Here is an 18,316-nt window from a genome sequence, read left to right on the forward strand (position 1 = left end):
GCCTCACTCTGCTGATTACTCACTATCTTTGTGTTTTTAAGTAGGCTGCAGCTTGCCCCACTAAGGAACTTTTGTCTGCATACTCTAAAAATTGGGGTGTTTTTGTTACGTGCTTATTTTGGTTTCTTTGCTTTGGAAGAGAGTTTTATTTGCCTGTCTCTTCCCCCCACCACCACTTTGTCTTTTTAAACTTGCAATCTTCATGGGACAGTAACTATTTCTTTAATCTTTTGTCTGCGTTCAATTAGTTTCCATAATTCCTCCAAACAATTTTCTAACTTGATCCTAAGGTTTTTTTATTAGACTACTACCATATTTTTCCTCTGCTAACAAAGGATTTGATTGCTTGCTTTTCAGATGCTGAGTGAGAATCTAAGAGGAGAAATGACTGTTGTACCCACAGGAGCCAAGATCTCTCTGAGAGATAGCAAGTTTATTCAAGTGATTGCCAAATCTCTAAGTATCAGCAGCAAGGAGGTATATACTTAAATATTTAAAATTGAGCTCATGTAAAGCTGTAAACTTAGTTAAGTGAACCTAGCTTAAAGATGAACAGCAAAGCTGGAAGAAAAATGGAACATTGGAACTTTTATATTATTTTTTTAGTACTGAGTGTCCCAGCTAACCAGTTGGGTTAGGGAGAAAGCACACAATGACAAGCATAACATTAAAATGTTTTTAATTAAAAACATATTAACTTTTTTTTTTCCTCTTTGTAGCCCCATCTTGAGTTTGTTTTCTTGGCTGGCTGGTTGCAATAACAAGCCTCAGACAGTTGCTGTAATTCAGGGTATCAATGATATGAAAAAGTGCTTTGTATTTTTGTGGTCAAATGTATTGACAGTTTGGAGCAATCCAAATAATAATGGGTAAACCAGCTTAATTGTACATGCAGTCATAGAAGGCTGATGCTAAGGAGGCACTACACAAGTGTAATTTGTGGTGTTTAGTATTAGTCCCTCCCAACTGGAAAGTCAGAAAATATAGTATTGGTTGTAAGATACAAGTACTTGCTTTTCTCTTGGCCTGGTTTCAGGGAAGATTGGATTTTTAGTAACTAATGAATACTGAATGCATGGTTCTTCTTTAGTAAGCGTGAGAAATGGGAGGATATTTAGGGGCCTATGGGGCTTGACAGTGGAGGTTTGGAAGTAGAGGTTACACAAATACCTGAGGAATCATATCAGTGAAGTTGATCCAGTCTTGAGGAGACTGGACTATATGGTCTTTTCAACTCCTACCAGTGCTGTTACTCTTACTGTACTGACGTGTAACTGTGGCAGTATAGAGGTGGTAATTAGTGTGTGCACCTTAAGTGGTATATATAGATACCAGCTAATTGTAGTGTTGCTAGGAAGGAGTATAAATCTTATGGATGTGAGACCGACAAAATGTAAAATAAACATGAGACTTCTTTCCTTCCAAGAACTAAATGCTACCATTTTAAAATATCCAAATTACTAATTTGAAACCTTTACATGAAAGCAAGGGCAGTGTTTTTATGACTTGGACATCAATCATATTAGAGGCGAGGCTGATATTAAATGTTTAATTTTATTTGTTTCTCAGGAGTTAGAAGCCGTAAGAGATGCATTAATTCCACCTTTGGCTTGTGCTGCAGCTAAACTGGGCGACATAGATGCACTAAGAGCCATAGCAGAAATGGTAATGTAAAGTTAACAGTTTGTACAAAACCTGAATGTTTAAATAGAGCTGTAAATGACAGGAGGAAGCTATGCTCACTGGGAAGCAACTACCTAAGTCTTAGCATCAAGGTGCTTTGACTAGTACAGTTAGTTTCTAGGCTCCTCAGTCTTTGTCTTTCAAAACTGATGTGTTCTTTCCCCTATCTGGTTCTCAGCTGTTTACATTTTCTTTTGAAGTGTGAAAATACAGGTAGATTGAAATTCAAGTTCTTATCTGCTAACTTTGGAACACTTTAAAATGGTTTGTGCTGCTTTCTTTCACTTAGCTTTCTTTATGCATATTCATAGTATCCAGCTTTTGGATGTAAATCTGTCATGATTAAAAAAAAAAAAAAAGGATTTGAAAATTATATTTAAGCAAAACACAGTGCAGTGCTAATTCAGGATTTGTGGCTCTCCCTATAGCTCTGGCTTGGGTTATATCTGAAAAAAGAAACAAGCATTTCCTTGGATCATCTACACCTCTTTTTTTTTCCTCTATGCCTTGGTTTACCCTACTCTTGAGACTTTGCTAATGGGCCTCGAGAAAGGATAAATGTCTACTGAAAATACCAATAAACTAATACAAGTAAAATTAGCAGACTATAGGCACAAAGCTGCTGTATGGCATACTGCAATAAAGAGCATATCTGAATGTAATGAAATTACGTGTAGAGGGGGGAACATGCAGAAGGTGGAATAAATATCTTACTGGTGCTAAAACAACTCTACAAGATAAACTCTAAGTTTGACAAGCTTAACGTTTTGGTGGCAGATTTAAAATGTGGTGTATGCATCTACTCTTGTACCAACAACTTAATGTGCAGCCATTATCTTGTTAGTATGTGAAGGATCTGTCCTTTTGTAGGGTGGAAACTTGAGCTGTGGAGACTATGACGGTCGAACTCCACTTCATATTGCAGCCTCTGAAGGGCATTTACCATTAGTTGAGTATTTGTTGACATCTGGCGCAACTGTTTATGCTAGAGACAGATACGGATCTACCCCACTGATGAATGCGATCGAGTTCAGGTAACAAAATAATTTATACACCACTCTATGTAAAGTTTATAAACCTTCTATCATTTCGGATTTACGGTCCATCCCTATGTTTTGGTCTTGTTTTTTCTCATCAGTCATGTGTAAATGACAGCAGTTAAAATAACACAAACCAGCTTCATTTCAAAGGATGTGACTAGCCTAAATCAAAAGATTTCTTAAAATAATATGAAATGAAAGCAAACAACTTGGTATGCATGCAGAATTTTAGCATAAAGTAATTTATTGCTGGCTTCCTGCCAAGACTTTGTCCGTAATTTCAGGACTCCACTCTTTGTTATGAGGCTTCCTTATAAAACAGCCAAACTGATCACTCCTTTTGACTGTCAGAAGTGAGAGTGCAGGACCAAGGGCTGCCTGTTCTTTCTGCCCTCCCCTTTCTCATCAAGACCAGACCATTTCAATTGGCACAAAATATACTGGTAGGTTGACATGTTTTAATCTTTCCCTTCCACTGGTGCTTTCCTGAGTCTCTTGCTGGGTGACTGGTTTTTTGATTTTTCCCTTCCACCCACTCATAATTGTATGGGATGGCTGCATGGCTCTGCCTGCATTGTGGATTTCCTCTTCCTGTTGTTCTAGGTGTCAACAGTTCTTGAATATTAGTCATGGACATTCGATTCACTGGTCTCTTTGTTGTATAGTCCTAAGGAACGGCCATAGCACAGAGTATAAAAATTATCAGTTATCAAAATTTAATTTTAAAATTCTTAGTTTATATAGCCTGGGGCTTCATAGAGCCATTGGTCTTCTAACGTGTTAGAAGCTGCATGCCCTAATCTTTTCTTGTTTCTTTGATCCACTTTCAGTTCCTTATCTCATATTCAGTCTGTATGATGGCAGGAGAGAAGTTTTTTTCTGTAAAGGAGCTTGGAGGGATAGAATTTTCATGGTCTTCATGGATGTCTGTCTCCAGGTATTCCTACAGCTTTCTAACATTGACAAGTTCACCTGGTCTGTCAGGCACGAGTTAGCTCCCTGGGAGGTCTGACAGTCCTGGTTTTGCATTGACTGCAGGAATAACTTGAAGACCTTTTCTGCCTCAAAGACAGATATAGAAAACTCAACCGGCTCTATTAACTTGAGACTTGAAGTGCTGTGTGGCCACACTGTGCTATTGCTGTACCTACTGCATGGTCCTCTATGGCTTTGTAGTTGTTGCTTTCTCTCATTAATATGTAAGCCCTTCAGTGGCAAACCCTTAAAGTCTTAAAGCAAAAACAAGCCCAACAGCAAATCAAACAAATAACCTCGCAGTTGAACAGAGGTGGCTCTGGTCCAATGTGAGAAAATGCTAAAGCATTAGATACCATTAGATGTTCCTGCAAATCAGGCACCTACTTTTTTTACCGCACCCATTTACCGCCTGAGGAATTTCACATGAGCTTGTTGTTTGGATTCCTTAGCATTGCCACTCCTATATTAGACTCCTACTATGACTCTTAAGCTCTTTAAAACTGCACACCCATTTTGATGTAGGGAATTGTAAAAGGAAACTGCACCATAACCATTTTCAGTTTCTCTTTTTGTTTCTACTGTTAGAATGAGAGGAAGAGTTGACTTAGAACTAATCTCATAAATGTGTATTTATGATCTGCTGTGTACTCATACTGCATTTCACACTGATAAGCATGTAAAGAAGAATGGTAAAGATCAGACAGCTGTATATGTGCGTAATTAGATACCCACTAAAAAGATTTCTGCTACAGAAATATTTAAATTCTATTTATTAAACAGTTGCGTGCTGAAAGTGAAGAGATTATCCTGATGCAGTGTACAAAGTGGCAGAGAGGGAAGGGGTGAAACTGATCTTAATGAGCAGTCAATGCCTTAAACTGTTTAATATTGTAACTTTCTCAATTTTACTAAATATTGCATCAGCTTAATCCCATTTTCTGAGAATTAATATTTGTTTAATTGGCATTTAACTGCAGTACAGTATCCACTCATCTTAAAAATAGCTTTCTTCCAGTTTTTTATGTCACATTTCTCAGTGGCCTGCCTTTTAACCTAGCATGCTAACCTATATAATGATGACTCATTTCTCTTTTCCATTTAATAATTTGTAAAGATGATCAGGAGTTATGTCTCTTCTTAAAAGCTTCTTAACATAGCACTGTCAGCTGGTAGACCAGCAACTCAATCTATATCAATAATAGTCTCTTAAATTTTTTGACTTTATATGACTCTTTCTTTGTTTCTTTAGATGGTAAAATGTGGAGTCACTTTCTAAATAAGAAATAAACTACTGCATTTCCGCTTTTTCATTTATAACTCTGCAATTTGCGTGTAGTCTCATTCACTTTATGCATGAAGCTAAACAGACCACTGTTAATTTAGGCCAGTTGCTTGATCAAAATTAGTAGCATTCCTTTAATTTCTTAGAGTACCCTCAAGGGATAATTCATTTTCAAAACAATAGAATAATATTTTTTTAATAACAGAAACTCTCTAAGCAGGAAGATGTCTTGAATAAAAATTGTGTATATTTTATGTAGTAAAAGCACTTCCATTTACTTGTAGAGCAGTGGTAAAAGGTTGAAAATGGGGAGTTGCTCATACAGTGCTGTGAGAACATCAGATTAGAGGCAGTAAAATTACCTCCCACGTAAATATGAATTTAAATACTTGATATTTTGCAAGGTTACATTTACATTATTTCAGGAAATCTAAGGCAGAGTGAAAATCTAACCACCACTGACTCCAGAAGTGCACTGAAGCCTGTCCTTACAGTATTTCAGCATAAAATTCCCACTGATACCATGCAGAAAACCGAACAAATGAAACTAAGCTGATCCTGCCATAACCATTCCAGTTGCCAGGGGAGCAAGCATTAAAAAGAATGAAGCCAGTCAAGTTTGGATATACATTGCACCTGCATTTCTTTAAAGAGAGTTGGTGGAAGGTGTGCACCCTAAGGCCCCTATCCTACAAACTCTTACATGCGTGTTAATTTCACATGTGTGATTCATCCCTTTTGAAGTTGATTCACTTTTAATAAGTGTCTGCCAAGTCAAGGCCTAGGATGATACGTACTGTATGGCACCTCGATTGCTGTGAATCCAGAGCCCTCGTGAACTGGTAAGAGTTCGGATGTCTTTATCTGGAACTCAAACTTCTCTCACAGCAGTGAATGTTGAAGACTATGCTGAATTATTTATTTTGCTATTAATCCATTAAAATATTAGTATACATTGGGGTTTTTATCTCCAGTGTTATCGATAATAGAATCTAGCAGGGAGGAGGTACTAGAAACACTTTTATCTATTTGTTTTTTCCTTCAGAGAGCGGATGAATGACAGTGGTAGTATCAAAAGGCCAACAAGTAACATGCAAAATAGCATTCTTTCTATAGCCTATGTCTGACCAAGAGCCACAGTTTGGTACAGAGCTCACTAAGAAAAGGGAGAGTCAGGAACAGTTCACAGGTGACAATAGCTCCTCATGGCTTTGCTTATCATCAGGCTAGACTGGACAAGCAGCTGGGCACCCCAGGCTAATGTGGGGATGTTGGCCTTCCCTCTATACCTTGAGCATTTATTGTCCAACAGTTGCTCTGTTTTGGCTTTGTGCTGTCACCTTAGAATGGGAATTGCATTTGAACCATTCCCAAGAAGCTCATGACATCAGCTGAACTTCAGATCAGCTAAACTGTGACCCTTGTGAGGCTTTTGTGAAGCCACAGGAGAGCAGCACTTAGAGAAACAACTTCTAAAGACAAATACCTCTCATGTCCCTAAGACATAACAGTATCAGAAAATTCACAGCCAGCCTCTTGAAATATGAGTAATGCTCTTGCAGTAGGTACAAGGCAGCAGAAGTGGTACTCCGGATAGGGTTTAAGATTCTGCAGAATGTAGATACTGTTTGGGTGCAAGTAAGAACAAGCTGTAGTGTGACTTACCTCCCACATAGTTTTCATGTTGAGTGATGGGAATATGAGAGGTGGTCTGTTTGCTTTCTTAGATCTGGTTTTCATAGTCACAGTACTAAATTTAACACTTTTAAGTTGGGCATTACTTATTTGTCCCTATTCTTCCTCTCCCTTAACAACCAGTGGTATACAACACTTCCTCCTCTTCCCACCATACCAAGAAACACAATTTTGAATGATTCCCAGTCATTGGGACATTGTACTGCTATTTAGAAATGTTTTATTGAAGGCATTTATTGTAAACACAGTTAGTTGCAATGCTTAAAGATTTATTGTATTTCAAACCACATTTTTTCCTCATTTAAATTTGCTGTATTAAACATGTGGGGTAAATGCCCCCAGATATGCCTGTATCAGATTCGTAGAGCCCCACTCAGAGTACTAATGGCTTTATGGCATAGGTGGGACATGAAGTGCTTTCTGGAGAGAATCTCACTACCAGCAAGGAGTAAATAGTTACAATAGGGGAAAAGAAAAGCCTGACACTTCGCTGGAATCCAGAGATACTGACTTCACAGGGGGAGCACATTGAGGGAAGATACCACCCAACATTACATGCTTTACTGCCTTTTGTCTTATAGTGCTGTCCCATAGAATAGCTTTTATTTTAAAAAGCACTAGTTTCATGCTGTGATTCGAATATAAGGTGGCAAACGAGGAATACTCCAGGGCAGTCATTGCAGAGTAAGCAGACACTCCCCATGTTCAGTGTGAACTTGAGTGAACAGACGTGTTCTACTTTAATCTATTTTAGGTCAGATTTCAGCTAATTACTGTTCTGCTTAAGACTGGACTAAAAATTTCATACATGTAGAATTCATTCGTCACCACAGATTGAAAAATAGGAAGCTGTGACATTATTTGCTGGCTCAAGGAGATGCTTGTGGATGACTAGCCATGCTGTTAAGGGACCCACCTGAGAAAATATTTTAGATAACTGAACAAACTTGCAGCATTTGCTGTTCCAGCAATGTTTTGCCATGAAACAAAGATTTTTAAATTTTTTTGGCTGTCAGTTGAAACGAAGTACAATTTTTAAAAATCTGTCTGATATGTTAAATAACCTATGTTTAGAAAAGCAAAATGATTCCTATAGCATCTGTACAATTCTTTGTTTAGCTTCTAAATTAAGATCTTATATGAATCATATAAGCTTACATAAGCTTAATATGGATAACTGTAAAGTAACTTCTCATTCAAGATGGCGTTTCCTAAAAAGAAGCAGAGGGATTAGATAAGCAGTTTAGTTCAGTTCTAAAATGGGAAGGCCCATGGCTACCTCCAAGAGAATGCAAGTGATTAAGCAGAATGTGTATGTGAGCTTATTTTTAATTAATACTCATGAGTTTTTAGGTAATGGGTTGGGAAAGCCCATGTATTTCCTGTTACAGTGATATGCCTAACTCTTTATTTTGAAGTGTTATGGTATAGCAACTTACTTAAAAGAGGAACTGTGAAACTATTCCTGATCTACTGGTGTCATCATGCTCTTTCCAGAGGAAAAAAAAAGTGTTTGGATTTGTAAACTAGATCATTTGTTTAGCAGAGGATCATGCTGTCACCTTGTTTTCAAACCTAGCTCTAAACCTTTCACTAGGTCACTTGTGAAAAACGTTTTTTGCATATTTTTCATCTTTCATGTTATTTTCTACTCACGACAGTACCTTTAGAGATCAATGTTTTCCATAGGCTTTCTCAAGCATCTGACTAAGGTATAGGAGTTGGCTGGTAGTGCTTAAATATCTATTTGTCCCTTTATCTCAAAGGAAAGAACAAGGAAAACCTAAAGACTCCAGGTGGAAATGAATAATAAAGGTATTGGGAGGAGGGAGTTAGAAAAAGGTGTGCTTTTGTGGGAGGTTTGAAAACTACAGTTTTGAAGCAGTAAAAACCTGATTAGCTTCTACATTAACTTAAAGATTCATTGCTTATATGCAAGACATGTTTTATTTAAAACTCATGTATATATGGGCATGTATTCTGTAAAATACAGGAATGATGCTATGTAATAAATGTCCTCACTGTTTGCATGTATTTCAATCACTAATATTTCAAGTGTTAAATTAAGCTAACACTAAGGTAAAGAAAATAAAAATTCTTTGAGGAGAAAGGGATATATCCCTTTCATTTTCAGAGCTGAACTCAACACTTCCATGAGCTTAGGATGTGAGTGATTTTTTGATAGGGAGGGTAGACCTGTTTACTCCATCTGTCACCTTGGAGAAGATTCACTGTTCTGTGATGGTGGCGAATATCATGTAAGAGCTTTGACTGACTGTGTATACGAATAATGCTGGATTTAGGGAAAAAAAAATACTGGTCAAGACACTTTCTCTGTTTTTTCTATTCCTTTCATAAAGGCACATAGAAGTGATTAAATTGTTACGACAAACGGGAGCGCACCTTTCAAGCCATGACTTGAAGAACATTGGAACAATACTCTGCAGGTAAATGTAATAAAAGGTGAGGTGGCCCTAAAATTGGGAAGGAGGGGGATGGTTTTTCAGGAGAGACTCTCAGAATGTCAAACAGTGTGTAAACAACTTCCAAGGAGCATCTGGGTCCCTGGCCCATGACGTGGCTGTTTCTGTGCTAAACTAATAATGAGGAAACAAGTGAAGTGATTAAATTAAGAGTCAACTCTGTGTTGGAGCACCAGTAACGCAAGAGAGCTCCAAAGTAGGGAGTATTGTGGGGATAAGTGAACTGGAAGCAAATGTGCCCCGTTTTTTTCAAGCACTTTCACTGAGAAAGGCTGAGGAGGAAGCTGTGCAAAGTGTGATTTAATAGCATCTCTATTTGAGAATAAAACTGCACATAGTGCATCATTTTTATTTTCTTAAAATCCACTTTTCACTTATAGGGGAATGGCTTCTACTCTAACTAGCACATAACATCGTTCTTAAAAATAACTAAATCAAATAGACAAAGAAGTTTAACCCCAAAACTTTTGAACAACTGCTCACTGTTCTTATATTTGATTTTAAGAGGATATAATCCTCTGTTAAACCTGGTTTTCCATAGATGCTTGATTTTATTTTTTTCAGTGCTGGTCCCGAATTACAAATTACTCTGAAAATTGTAAGAAGATTTCATGTATTTCCTGAAATTACTTCTAGTTGTTACTTCATTTCTTCTTCTTTTCTTCTTCTCAAAAACAAACAAAACCCCCCTGACTACTGGCCTTTATATCAGGACTTGGCAAGAAATCCTGAGACTTGTAGGGAACAGCCAGTGCTGTATATTGTCTACAAAGCTATACGGTCAAGGTAAACCTTATGTGTGTTCTGTATAGAGACTGGACTCTGTCCTGTGAGTAGTTCTGGAATCAAGAAATACTATCTGGAGTGTTTCTGTTGTAACATGCTTAGAGGAGACTGGGTAATAAGACTTTTACCATGAAGTTAAAATATGTGCTTCCCAGGGCACTGCAAGTGATAGGACAGAACTAAACCCTCAGTTTGCATAGTTTCCATCTGCCAAGAAGGTGAGAGGAGTGGCTTAGTGAATGACATTCATCTGCAAATAAATTGGCCCCTTAGTTAGCCCTGGTGCCACATGCAGAACCAGTTTGACTAGCTGACCTAGCAGTAATATGTCCAAAAAACCAAAGAAGAGAACAAGGGTCCTTTAAACAAAAAGTGGTTCTGATGCAGTTTGTTACAGCATTTTAAGGAGGATCGTACACCCTGCATCTGTATTGCACGATCTCCTATTGTTCAAAGCTGATATTTTGATAATAAACATTTAAGATATTTTGAACTTATATTGATGGTAACAAGTTTAGTATAAAAACAAGGTAAATCTTCCAAACATAGGGTGAGAGTGCACATGTGTGCCGAGGCTGAATGAGCACTCGGTGCGGAGTGGCATACTCGGGGTGAGAGGGGAAGAGGCCCTCCCACCTCGGTGCGGGTCAGGAGCCAGGGCCGTGGCTCTCTCCAGGCCAGCAGCTGGAGCAGCAGCCACAGCCAGAGGCATGCCCATGGACAGACGTCACTGCAGGGCCTGTACCAGGAGCACAGCCAGCCTGACGCAGCAGTCAGGCTTTGAGACAGCGCTGAAGTGTCTGTGAGTGGTGGCTCTTCCATACACTGCTCTGGCAGAGCTGAAGGGTTTCCTTTCCTCTTGCTGTTTTAGAGGGCCTGGCATAGTCTTTTGCACCAAAGTGGACTTTTTCCACAGAGCATTATTCAGATGCCTAAAAGTTATTCAATCTGAGATACTGGTGTTTTCCTCCTGCCAAAATGTCTCAGATACTTCTGGAGTATCCTCAGATGACCTGATACACTCATTTTCCCAGCATGCTCGGGCTCACTTCTCTGTCCTACCTCTTACCTCCTCCTTTTAAGTCTTCACTTTGCAGGCACTGGCACCTTCATAGCAGTCAACGTGTTCACGGGGTCAAGCTGCTTATAGAACAAGTTGTTTATAACATCTTCCCTCTGTCTAATCTGGACTGCTTTCCTATATCTCTTCTATCTTGTAATGTGCCTTAAGATGCAACTTGTACCTGTCTGAATTTGTCACCAAGGCAATATGTTAACTTCTTGGGGTTTAGAAGGACAAAGCTGCTTGCTTTCTGATAAGCTCTGTGTTCCTGCACTTAGCTAACTTTTTTCTCCCATACAGTTCTCTCTGAATTAGAAGCTATAATCACATTTCCCCCCTTGCTACTACTACCTATCCTCAAACAAACTGGCTTTCATAAAAGACCATGAACAGTGACTTTTGTGTTCCAATTCTGTCTCCTCAGCTTCCTTCTGTTTAGACTCATGATTTTAGAATAGAATAAAATAGTTCAGTTGGAAGATTTTGGAGATAAAATAAAAATAAATGTGCTCCTTTGGCACTGGTGATGTTTGAGAGGGAAAGGAGTACCAACCAGACCTGAGAGCGGGAACTCTTGTGTAGGAAGTGGCGATGCACATAGGTGCAGCCAAGATGATTTAGTTATTAAATCTTTCATGGTTTCATTTGCTGTTGTTTTTTTTTTTTTAAGTGAGAGGTGTTAGTCTGATTTTTAGAATCACTTTGTTGATGTTTGGTATCTGGTTCATGGCTTTGTTTTGAAATGAGAAAGAGATCTTAATGTTAGTAATCTGTTAAAAATGTCAGAATCTCTTCTCATATTGCAGTAGTATTGTCATCTGTCTGCAAAACCAAACCATGACAAGATAAATTGGGACACTCAGACTTATTCTGAAGGCTTTTCAAGTTCTGGAGTTGGTAAACTGTTGCTTTGTGTTTGTTTTTTAAAGGAAAAAAGCTTGTATAGAATTGAGATACTCTGTTCAAGTCTGTACTTCACAAAATTAAATAGGGGCATAAAGCCAAACCAGTTTCTCTTTCATATTCTTAGATTTCATAAAATGATATGATATAATATACAAAGATCCAGCCTTTCAAAATCAGCAACTTTCAGAATAAGATGCCTCTTCAATTTAACATAAACTTGGGGGGTAAGGCTGGGGGAGGAGGGATAAATATGCCTCTGCAGGAATTAGGACCAGGCTTCTAATGCCTGCTATCTTTGAAAGAAGTCTATCTCTCTCAACTGAGAGACATGTGGAGATACTAGCTAAGAGTAGCGCTCCCAGATGTGTTCAGGATAGAACAAGGCATGCTTTGTGCTGCACTTTTAACTTGCTTTTTGAGGATTTTTATTTAAAAAAAAAGAAAAAAAGAAAAAAAATATTTTCTCTTCTGTCAGGGTGATGATACACCTGAAGAATGTCTTTCCTGACCACTTTATATAGACACTGAAAAAGGAGAATTGCTAAAAAAGAAAAGCTTTGTGTCCCTGGCAAAGATGAAATCCTAGTACCTGAGGAGGCAGGAGGGAACCCCAAGGTGTCATTTCACTGTACTCATTACTTCCCAGATCTAGTACTGTCCTTCTAAACCCTCTGAGATTGAACAGCTTCACTCCTGGTACCTTGAGAGTAACAGAGCACCCCGTAATAAAGCAGCTCCTGTAACTGAGTTTGCTTGATGGTAGTGTGACAGGAGGCACAAAATTAGAGAGTGTAATTGCATTATCACTATTCTTGATATCTTAGCTCTGTCATCATCATGGCTACATTAGCCATGCTGAAACTGTGAAGTGGGTACATAATAATTTTTTTAAATGCAATAATATTGATAGGCAGCACACCTGGGATTATCTGCTGTAAAAGGTATCAGTCAGAGTTTAGTAAAATGTGTTAAGTAGTTCTTTGTCAACAAAGCAGGTTTTAAACATCCTGATAAGTGTATATTGAAGTTATTTTTATTCCATTTCATGATGTAAAAATGATGGACTTGCTGCTTAGAGGATGTGCTTGTAGTTGGAATTGCTGGCATAGATATCTTTGAGAAAAATACAGAACAAATGTCCCTATAGTGTATGTTGAGAAGTCCTACGTATGTATTTGGCTATGTGAAATACACTTAACAGTGTATAAAGAAAATACAGATGCGTATGGCTTGACTACGGAGATCTGGAATTGGAGAAAATGTTTTCGATTATAATCGATTTAGTGAATAGCAGGTATCTTCTGTTTAGAGTGGTATTTAAATTTTCTCGCAAGCTACATCACTTTTTATTCTCTGGATCACAGTCCCCATAGAATACATTTCTCACTTGATCAGTAAATGGCTGCTGCAGAACTGAAGATACTTCTGTGTATTTGGATTGCTCTAATGTCACGGAAGGAGACCACTTCACAGTTTTGGCCTCTGGCAATGTGGGTTAAATTGCTCTTTCTGAACAGGTGCTATTAGGCAGTTAATTTTTAAGTAGGTGCAGTAGTCCTTGTTTGTTGCTTACAGTGATGCTAGCTGAATTGCCCTGGATGTGTAGGTTGGTAATATTTCTAAATGTGCTGGTCTTTGCCCAGAATGGTTTCCACTTTGCATGTGGCTGAACGATGAGATTCTGTTTGGCAAATACAGTGCTTTCCTGTCCAGTGTTGGAGATGCTTGTAACTGTCACTTGCTAGGTAGGCTTTTTGTTTGTTTGTTTGTTCCTTAATTCTGGAACCCTCCAGTGTCAATGGCAAGAGACTTGTCTTTGTAAATGAAGATAACTCTTGTGTTCCAGAAGTGGCTGCTAAGCAATTTCTTCTCTGCTTTACTAATGCTTACACATTTTCGTTATTAATGCTTACTTTTTTGTGCAGCTTCCTTAAGGACTTCCCACTGAGCTTCCTGTTAGACCTCCTTTGCCTTCCTCTGTTTCTTTACTGATTCTGAGGGGCCTTTTTTTGTGATGGCAGATTTCATTAATGATTTATTGATCCTTTTCTTCATGATGTCAGACTGAAGCACTGTTAAACCTCATAGCACCCCACTGCCACTTCCCTGTCCCCTAAAGACCCCAGCTGTAGGTCTTCTGCCCTATCTCAGGGTCAGTGGGGTTGCATGGAAGAATACAGAGACCGTTTGCTTTCCGTTTTCCTGCCCAACCTCTGGGACTGCTGCAAGCAAAAGCCTCTCTCTGACTTTCTCCTCAGTCTGCTGCAATTAGAGGCTTCCACTCCCCTGAAAATATTTTTTCAGGTACTTAAAGAGATTTAATCAACAACAGAAGTGATTTCAGCCTAGCAGAGAAGTGAATGTTGAAGCCTTGCTTTCCGGGTTTCTTCCATAAGCTTACCTGACTGTCTGCCCCTTGCTTCTTCCAGCCTTCTCCACTCTCCACAAGGTCTGCCTGGCTTGGTTGTGACACCCAGGAGCCCATCAGTCCTCCATCCCTGCTGCCAGCAGTGTGCCGTTCCCTCACAGTGAGCACAGTTTAAGGCAGCAAACTCTGAACTTAATATGTTTGGGGAGGGTTCCCCCTCTCTTAATGAGATTCAACCTCACTTGATGATTATCAGTGTGGTTCTGCTGAAACAATCTGCAAACACACGGCAAGCTCAGGTCTGAAGCCTGACAGATGTTGGTATCTTGAGAAAACTGAAGGTAGTCCTCTCAGCTTTGCTGTCAGTTCAGCCTGTCCACAGGCTTGGTACACATGGTCGTGCTTTTGTAGATGTACAGGCTGTTAGCCCTTCTTTTACCAAACTGAAGTTGAAAATGAACCTTAAGTATTATGGATGAGACTACCAGCAGATGTCCGAAGAAACAGTCTGGTGTACATTCCTCTGAAAACTTTAACTCACTTGTTTGATCCTTCCATGGCTTGTTATACATGGCAGATAGAGGTCATCTTTAGAAAGTCTTTTTTTTTGCTTGCTGCCCATTTAAATCTTACCAAATATCTTATAAAACTCAAAAAAAAAATGTAGTTGTGTTACTATCCAGATGATATCACATAAATATGCTGTCATAACTTCTGGTAGCAAACATAGTTATGCAAACTTGTGAAGGGGGTTTCTTAATGGTTTTAAATAAGGCATGCTGATCCCTAGCACATCTGCTTGTGCTGTCACCTACACAGCTGCATCTCGATTTAGCCATTGCCCTCCCCCTAACTCATTTCATGAGATAAATATTGTGTTGTGAAATATGAAACTGCATGACTTTTTTCCCCTTTGGTCATAGTCACACCCACTATGTGAAACTAGGCTGTTGTAAGTACTTATAGCACAGCCCTATTAATTTAAGGAACTGATTCATCAAGCTGTGTTGCTTGCTCAGCTATTCAAAGCTGTTGTAATAGTCTTCCTTTACTTACCTCTCTACCCTGACAGCCATGTTGAGCCTGTTCTGGTTCAGCGTTTGCCTGCTGAGTCAATTGACAGGACCCAGGAGCCCACTGAAATGAACTGAAAGATTTAGAACCAGTATTAATTACTCTTTTCCCAGCCTTACAGCTGAAGGCGATGTGGATGGGCTGCATGCCTGGGACCTAGCTGGTGCAGACCTGAAGAAAACTGGTTATGATGGCAGGAATCCCCTACAAGTAGTAAGTGTGCATACGGCTGTAGTCTGTATGCTAGCTGTGTGAGTAATAACACACGCTGTTAGATAATATTAGTTTGGGAAAAGTAAGTGGTGCTTTGGGGACTGTAAACTGGATTAGAGTTTGTTACAAACTCAAGTCTGGTGTTGTTCCGAAGTAATAAATTGTTGGAGCCAGACTTTTCTCATCTATGTCAGAGGAATTAAAATTTAAATTGGATTTTAATTATTTTGTGGTAACATATTTTTACTTCCCACAAGTAAGTATTTGCATGTCCTGGTGCACAGGATGGCAGGATTTATTCATGTTTCTACTTACAGGCAGAGGCTACAGGGCATAAGGAGGTTCTTGATTTCTTTAGACAAAAGCAGTGAAGAAGGTAAGATCTTGTTTTCAAGTGCTGGATTTCTGAAATGTACAGATCAGCATATACACGTATGAAGGGGGATTTTGTATTTAAGCCCTAGTTCACACTAGGGCATCTGGGTTCAGCTGGTGTCCCTGCCTTAGTTTCTGATACGACTCTGAGTACTTTAATCCTTCTTTGTAGAGCAGGGCTAATGTTTATTCCTCTTTCTGCCTGAGCCTGGAAGTGCTTTTTTTATGGTGTGTTCCACAGCGTGGTTCTGAACTTGGTTGGAAATCTAAATGCTACCAAAATAAAACCACTGAGGGCAGCAGTATCTTGTTCCGTTGGCCAGTTGCAATAAATTGTTCCTCTGTCTTGTCTGCATTGGAGAGGAGATGCCTTTTATTGGGCACTTTGCCAGGCCTGGCTTTCGGGGTGCCGTGCCCCAGCACAGGAGCGTACCCTTGTGCAGCAGAGCTGCGAGGTGATCACAGCCATTGGGCTGCACAGCCTCTTGCTCAGGAAGTGCTACTGTGATACCTGCAGCATTTCCACATGTGCTCTCCCTCCGGCTTTTAATGGAGCGCCTTGCACCAGCCCATCTTCTAGTGTAACGTAGTCAACCACCACGGGGAACATGGGGCAGATTCTTAACAGACAGCAGTTAGTTGTACTACGCACACAGGCTGCAGAAGGCTCCCCTTCAGCAGAGCGCTCTGCCGAGGGCTTGCTCCCGCACGGGGCGCGGGACAGGGCAGTGCCATGGCCTCTCTCTTACTCAGACCTTACTCAGCTGTAGCTGCCTGGTTCACTCTGACACAGACTCCCAGCATGAAATCTCTTTTGTGCCGCTAACACAGAAGGTGTGTTTCCCTCGCTGTGTGCATGTGAGGCGGGTGTGAGCCTTGTGTTCAAAGCATCAGATCTGACAAGTCTTTCTGTAGGAAACTTGTCTGGGCGTTTGACCTTCTCCAGTGCTGTGCCGTAACTGGAGACATTTAAAACACTTCTCTTTCATTTCTCAGAACTCCTTTCTGATGCAACACATTGTTGATTTAGGTGTCTCTTCTCCAACATATTGGCAAGTCTAATTCCATTTTAAATATTGGGAGGAGATGATCTCCTTTTTTTAATAAAATTAACACAAAATTTAGATAAAGGTTTTGTTGCATCCATGGCTACCTTGCTACTTGTGTGTTCTATTTGATCAATGTGAGTGAATTAATGTGTGTATAAGTGGGGAACTGCAACTGGAACAACGGCATTTTTGAATCACTGTGTACTGGTCTAAAAGAACATAGGACAGAATCAGGCAATTTTTGCTTTCCTCTAAAGTTGTGGGGTTTTCTTTGGTTTTAGCTGATATAGAAGAACTAAATATAATCACAGTCTCGAGCATTTAAATGGAAGTTTTCCAGTGTTCAGGATGAAGATGCTAAAAATACCTTCAGAATATGAGTTATCCTGCAAAGGGATTTCCATTTTCAGTGAAATAGGTCTGCAAAAGTCCCTTTTCTTTTGTAAGTGGGGAGTGAATGTATTAAATCCTCAACTCCTTCATGGATCATCTCTTAATTCCTTTGGACTGAGCCACCAGTAGTGTAGGCAGTCTGAAGGAAGTCTGCAGTACTGCATGAGAACTTGCTTGACAGGCTACAAGGTAATCTCTTCTGGGGAAGGTTTTGAATACTGCCTAGTTCTAAACATCCATTTTCTCTTTCTCCAGAGGCTGTAGAAGATGGTCACTCCTCTTCAGAAATACCAGCTTAGAACATTAATGGTGTTACGCAGTTATGGGAGGAGAAAATGAAAGGAACACTGGTAGCTGTGCTTGGAGCATACGGGAAAGCTAGAGCTTAGAAATATTCTTTATTTAGGATCACATTAAGTTCTCACTGATTTTCTAAAAATTATTTGCTATTTTATCTTTTAGTCACTTTTTTTGGAAAAGAATTATTTTTAAAGAAGCAAGGCTGGAATGTATTGCATTTACTGTACAAGTTCTGTTTTTAAAGAGGCCTTTTGAATCTTCTAATGTTATATCATGAGGACAGTATTGCAGGCATAGCAAACGGAAATGTTGTGGTGATTTCATACCAAGAAGAAACAGTGGATTGTGCATTTCTGGGTTTCAACTAATAAAATCTCTGAGGAACAACGTTGGTTTCACTTTGTTTTTTGCAATGACTTGTATCACTTCAGTTGCAATTACAGCAATTGTGAGTGTCAGTGCAAACAATTGAATCAGTCATGGGCATCTGCCTGCAGTTGTGTACTAATCTTCACCAACGTGTCACTATAAAACCTCACTTAAAATGAGTAGGAGGCAGATGCCATAAAGCATGTTTGTGGGACTGTCTGAGTGAATTGATTGTTTTGTTTCTAATAGCATCTTTCCC

The 18,316-nt window shown here is 39.4% G+C and overlaps 1 protein-coding gene across 1 annotated transcript in view; it reads left to right on the plus strand.

Annotated features, from left to right (window-relative positions):
- The window catches only part of ASPG (asparaginase), a 48,456-nt gene extending 30,381 nt beyond the window's left edge, over positions 1-18,075 (plus strand). Inside the window, exons 10-16 of the mRNA XM_074821604.1 lie at positions 358-477; positions 1,570-1,665; positions 2,554-2,717; positions 9,039-9,125; positions 15,472-15,571; positions 15,889-15,947; positions 17,644-18,075. Of these exons, the coding sequence (XP_074677705.1) occupies positions 358-477; positions 1,570-1,665; positions 2,554-2,717; positions 9,039-9,125; positions 15,472-15,571; positions 15,889-15,942 (621 nt within the window). The 3' untranslated portion in view covers positions 15,943-15,947; positions 17,644-18,075. The remainder of the gene's footprint in view (positions 1-357; positions 478-1,569; positions 1,666-2,553; positions 2,718-9,038; positions 9,126-15,471; positions 15,572-15,888; positions 15,948-17,643) is intronic.
- Positions 18,076-18,316: the final 241 nt, after the last annotated feature.

This window comes from Strix aluco, chromosome 4 (assembly GCF_031877795.1).
Source record: "Strix aluco isolate bStrAlu1 chromosome 4, bStrAlu1.hap1, whole genome shotgun sequence".
NCBI classification, from domain to species: domain Eukaryota; kingdom Metazoa; phylum Chordata; class Aves; order Strigiformes; family Strigidae; genus Strix; species Strix aluco.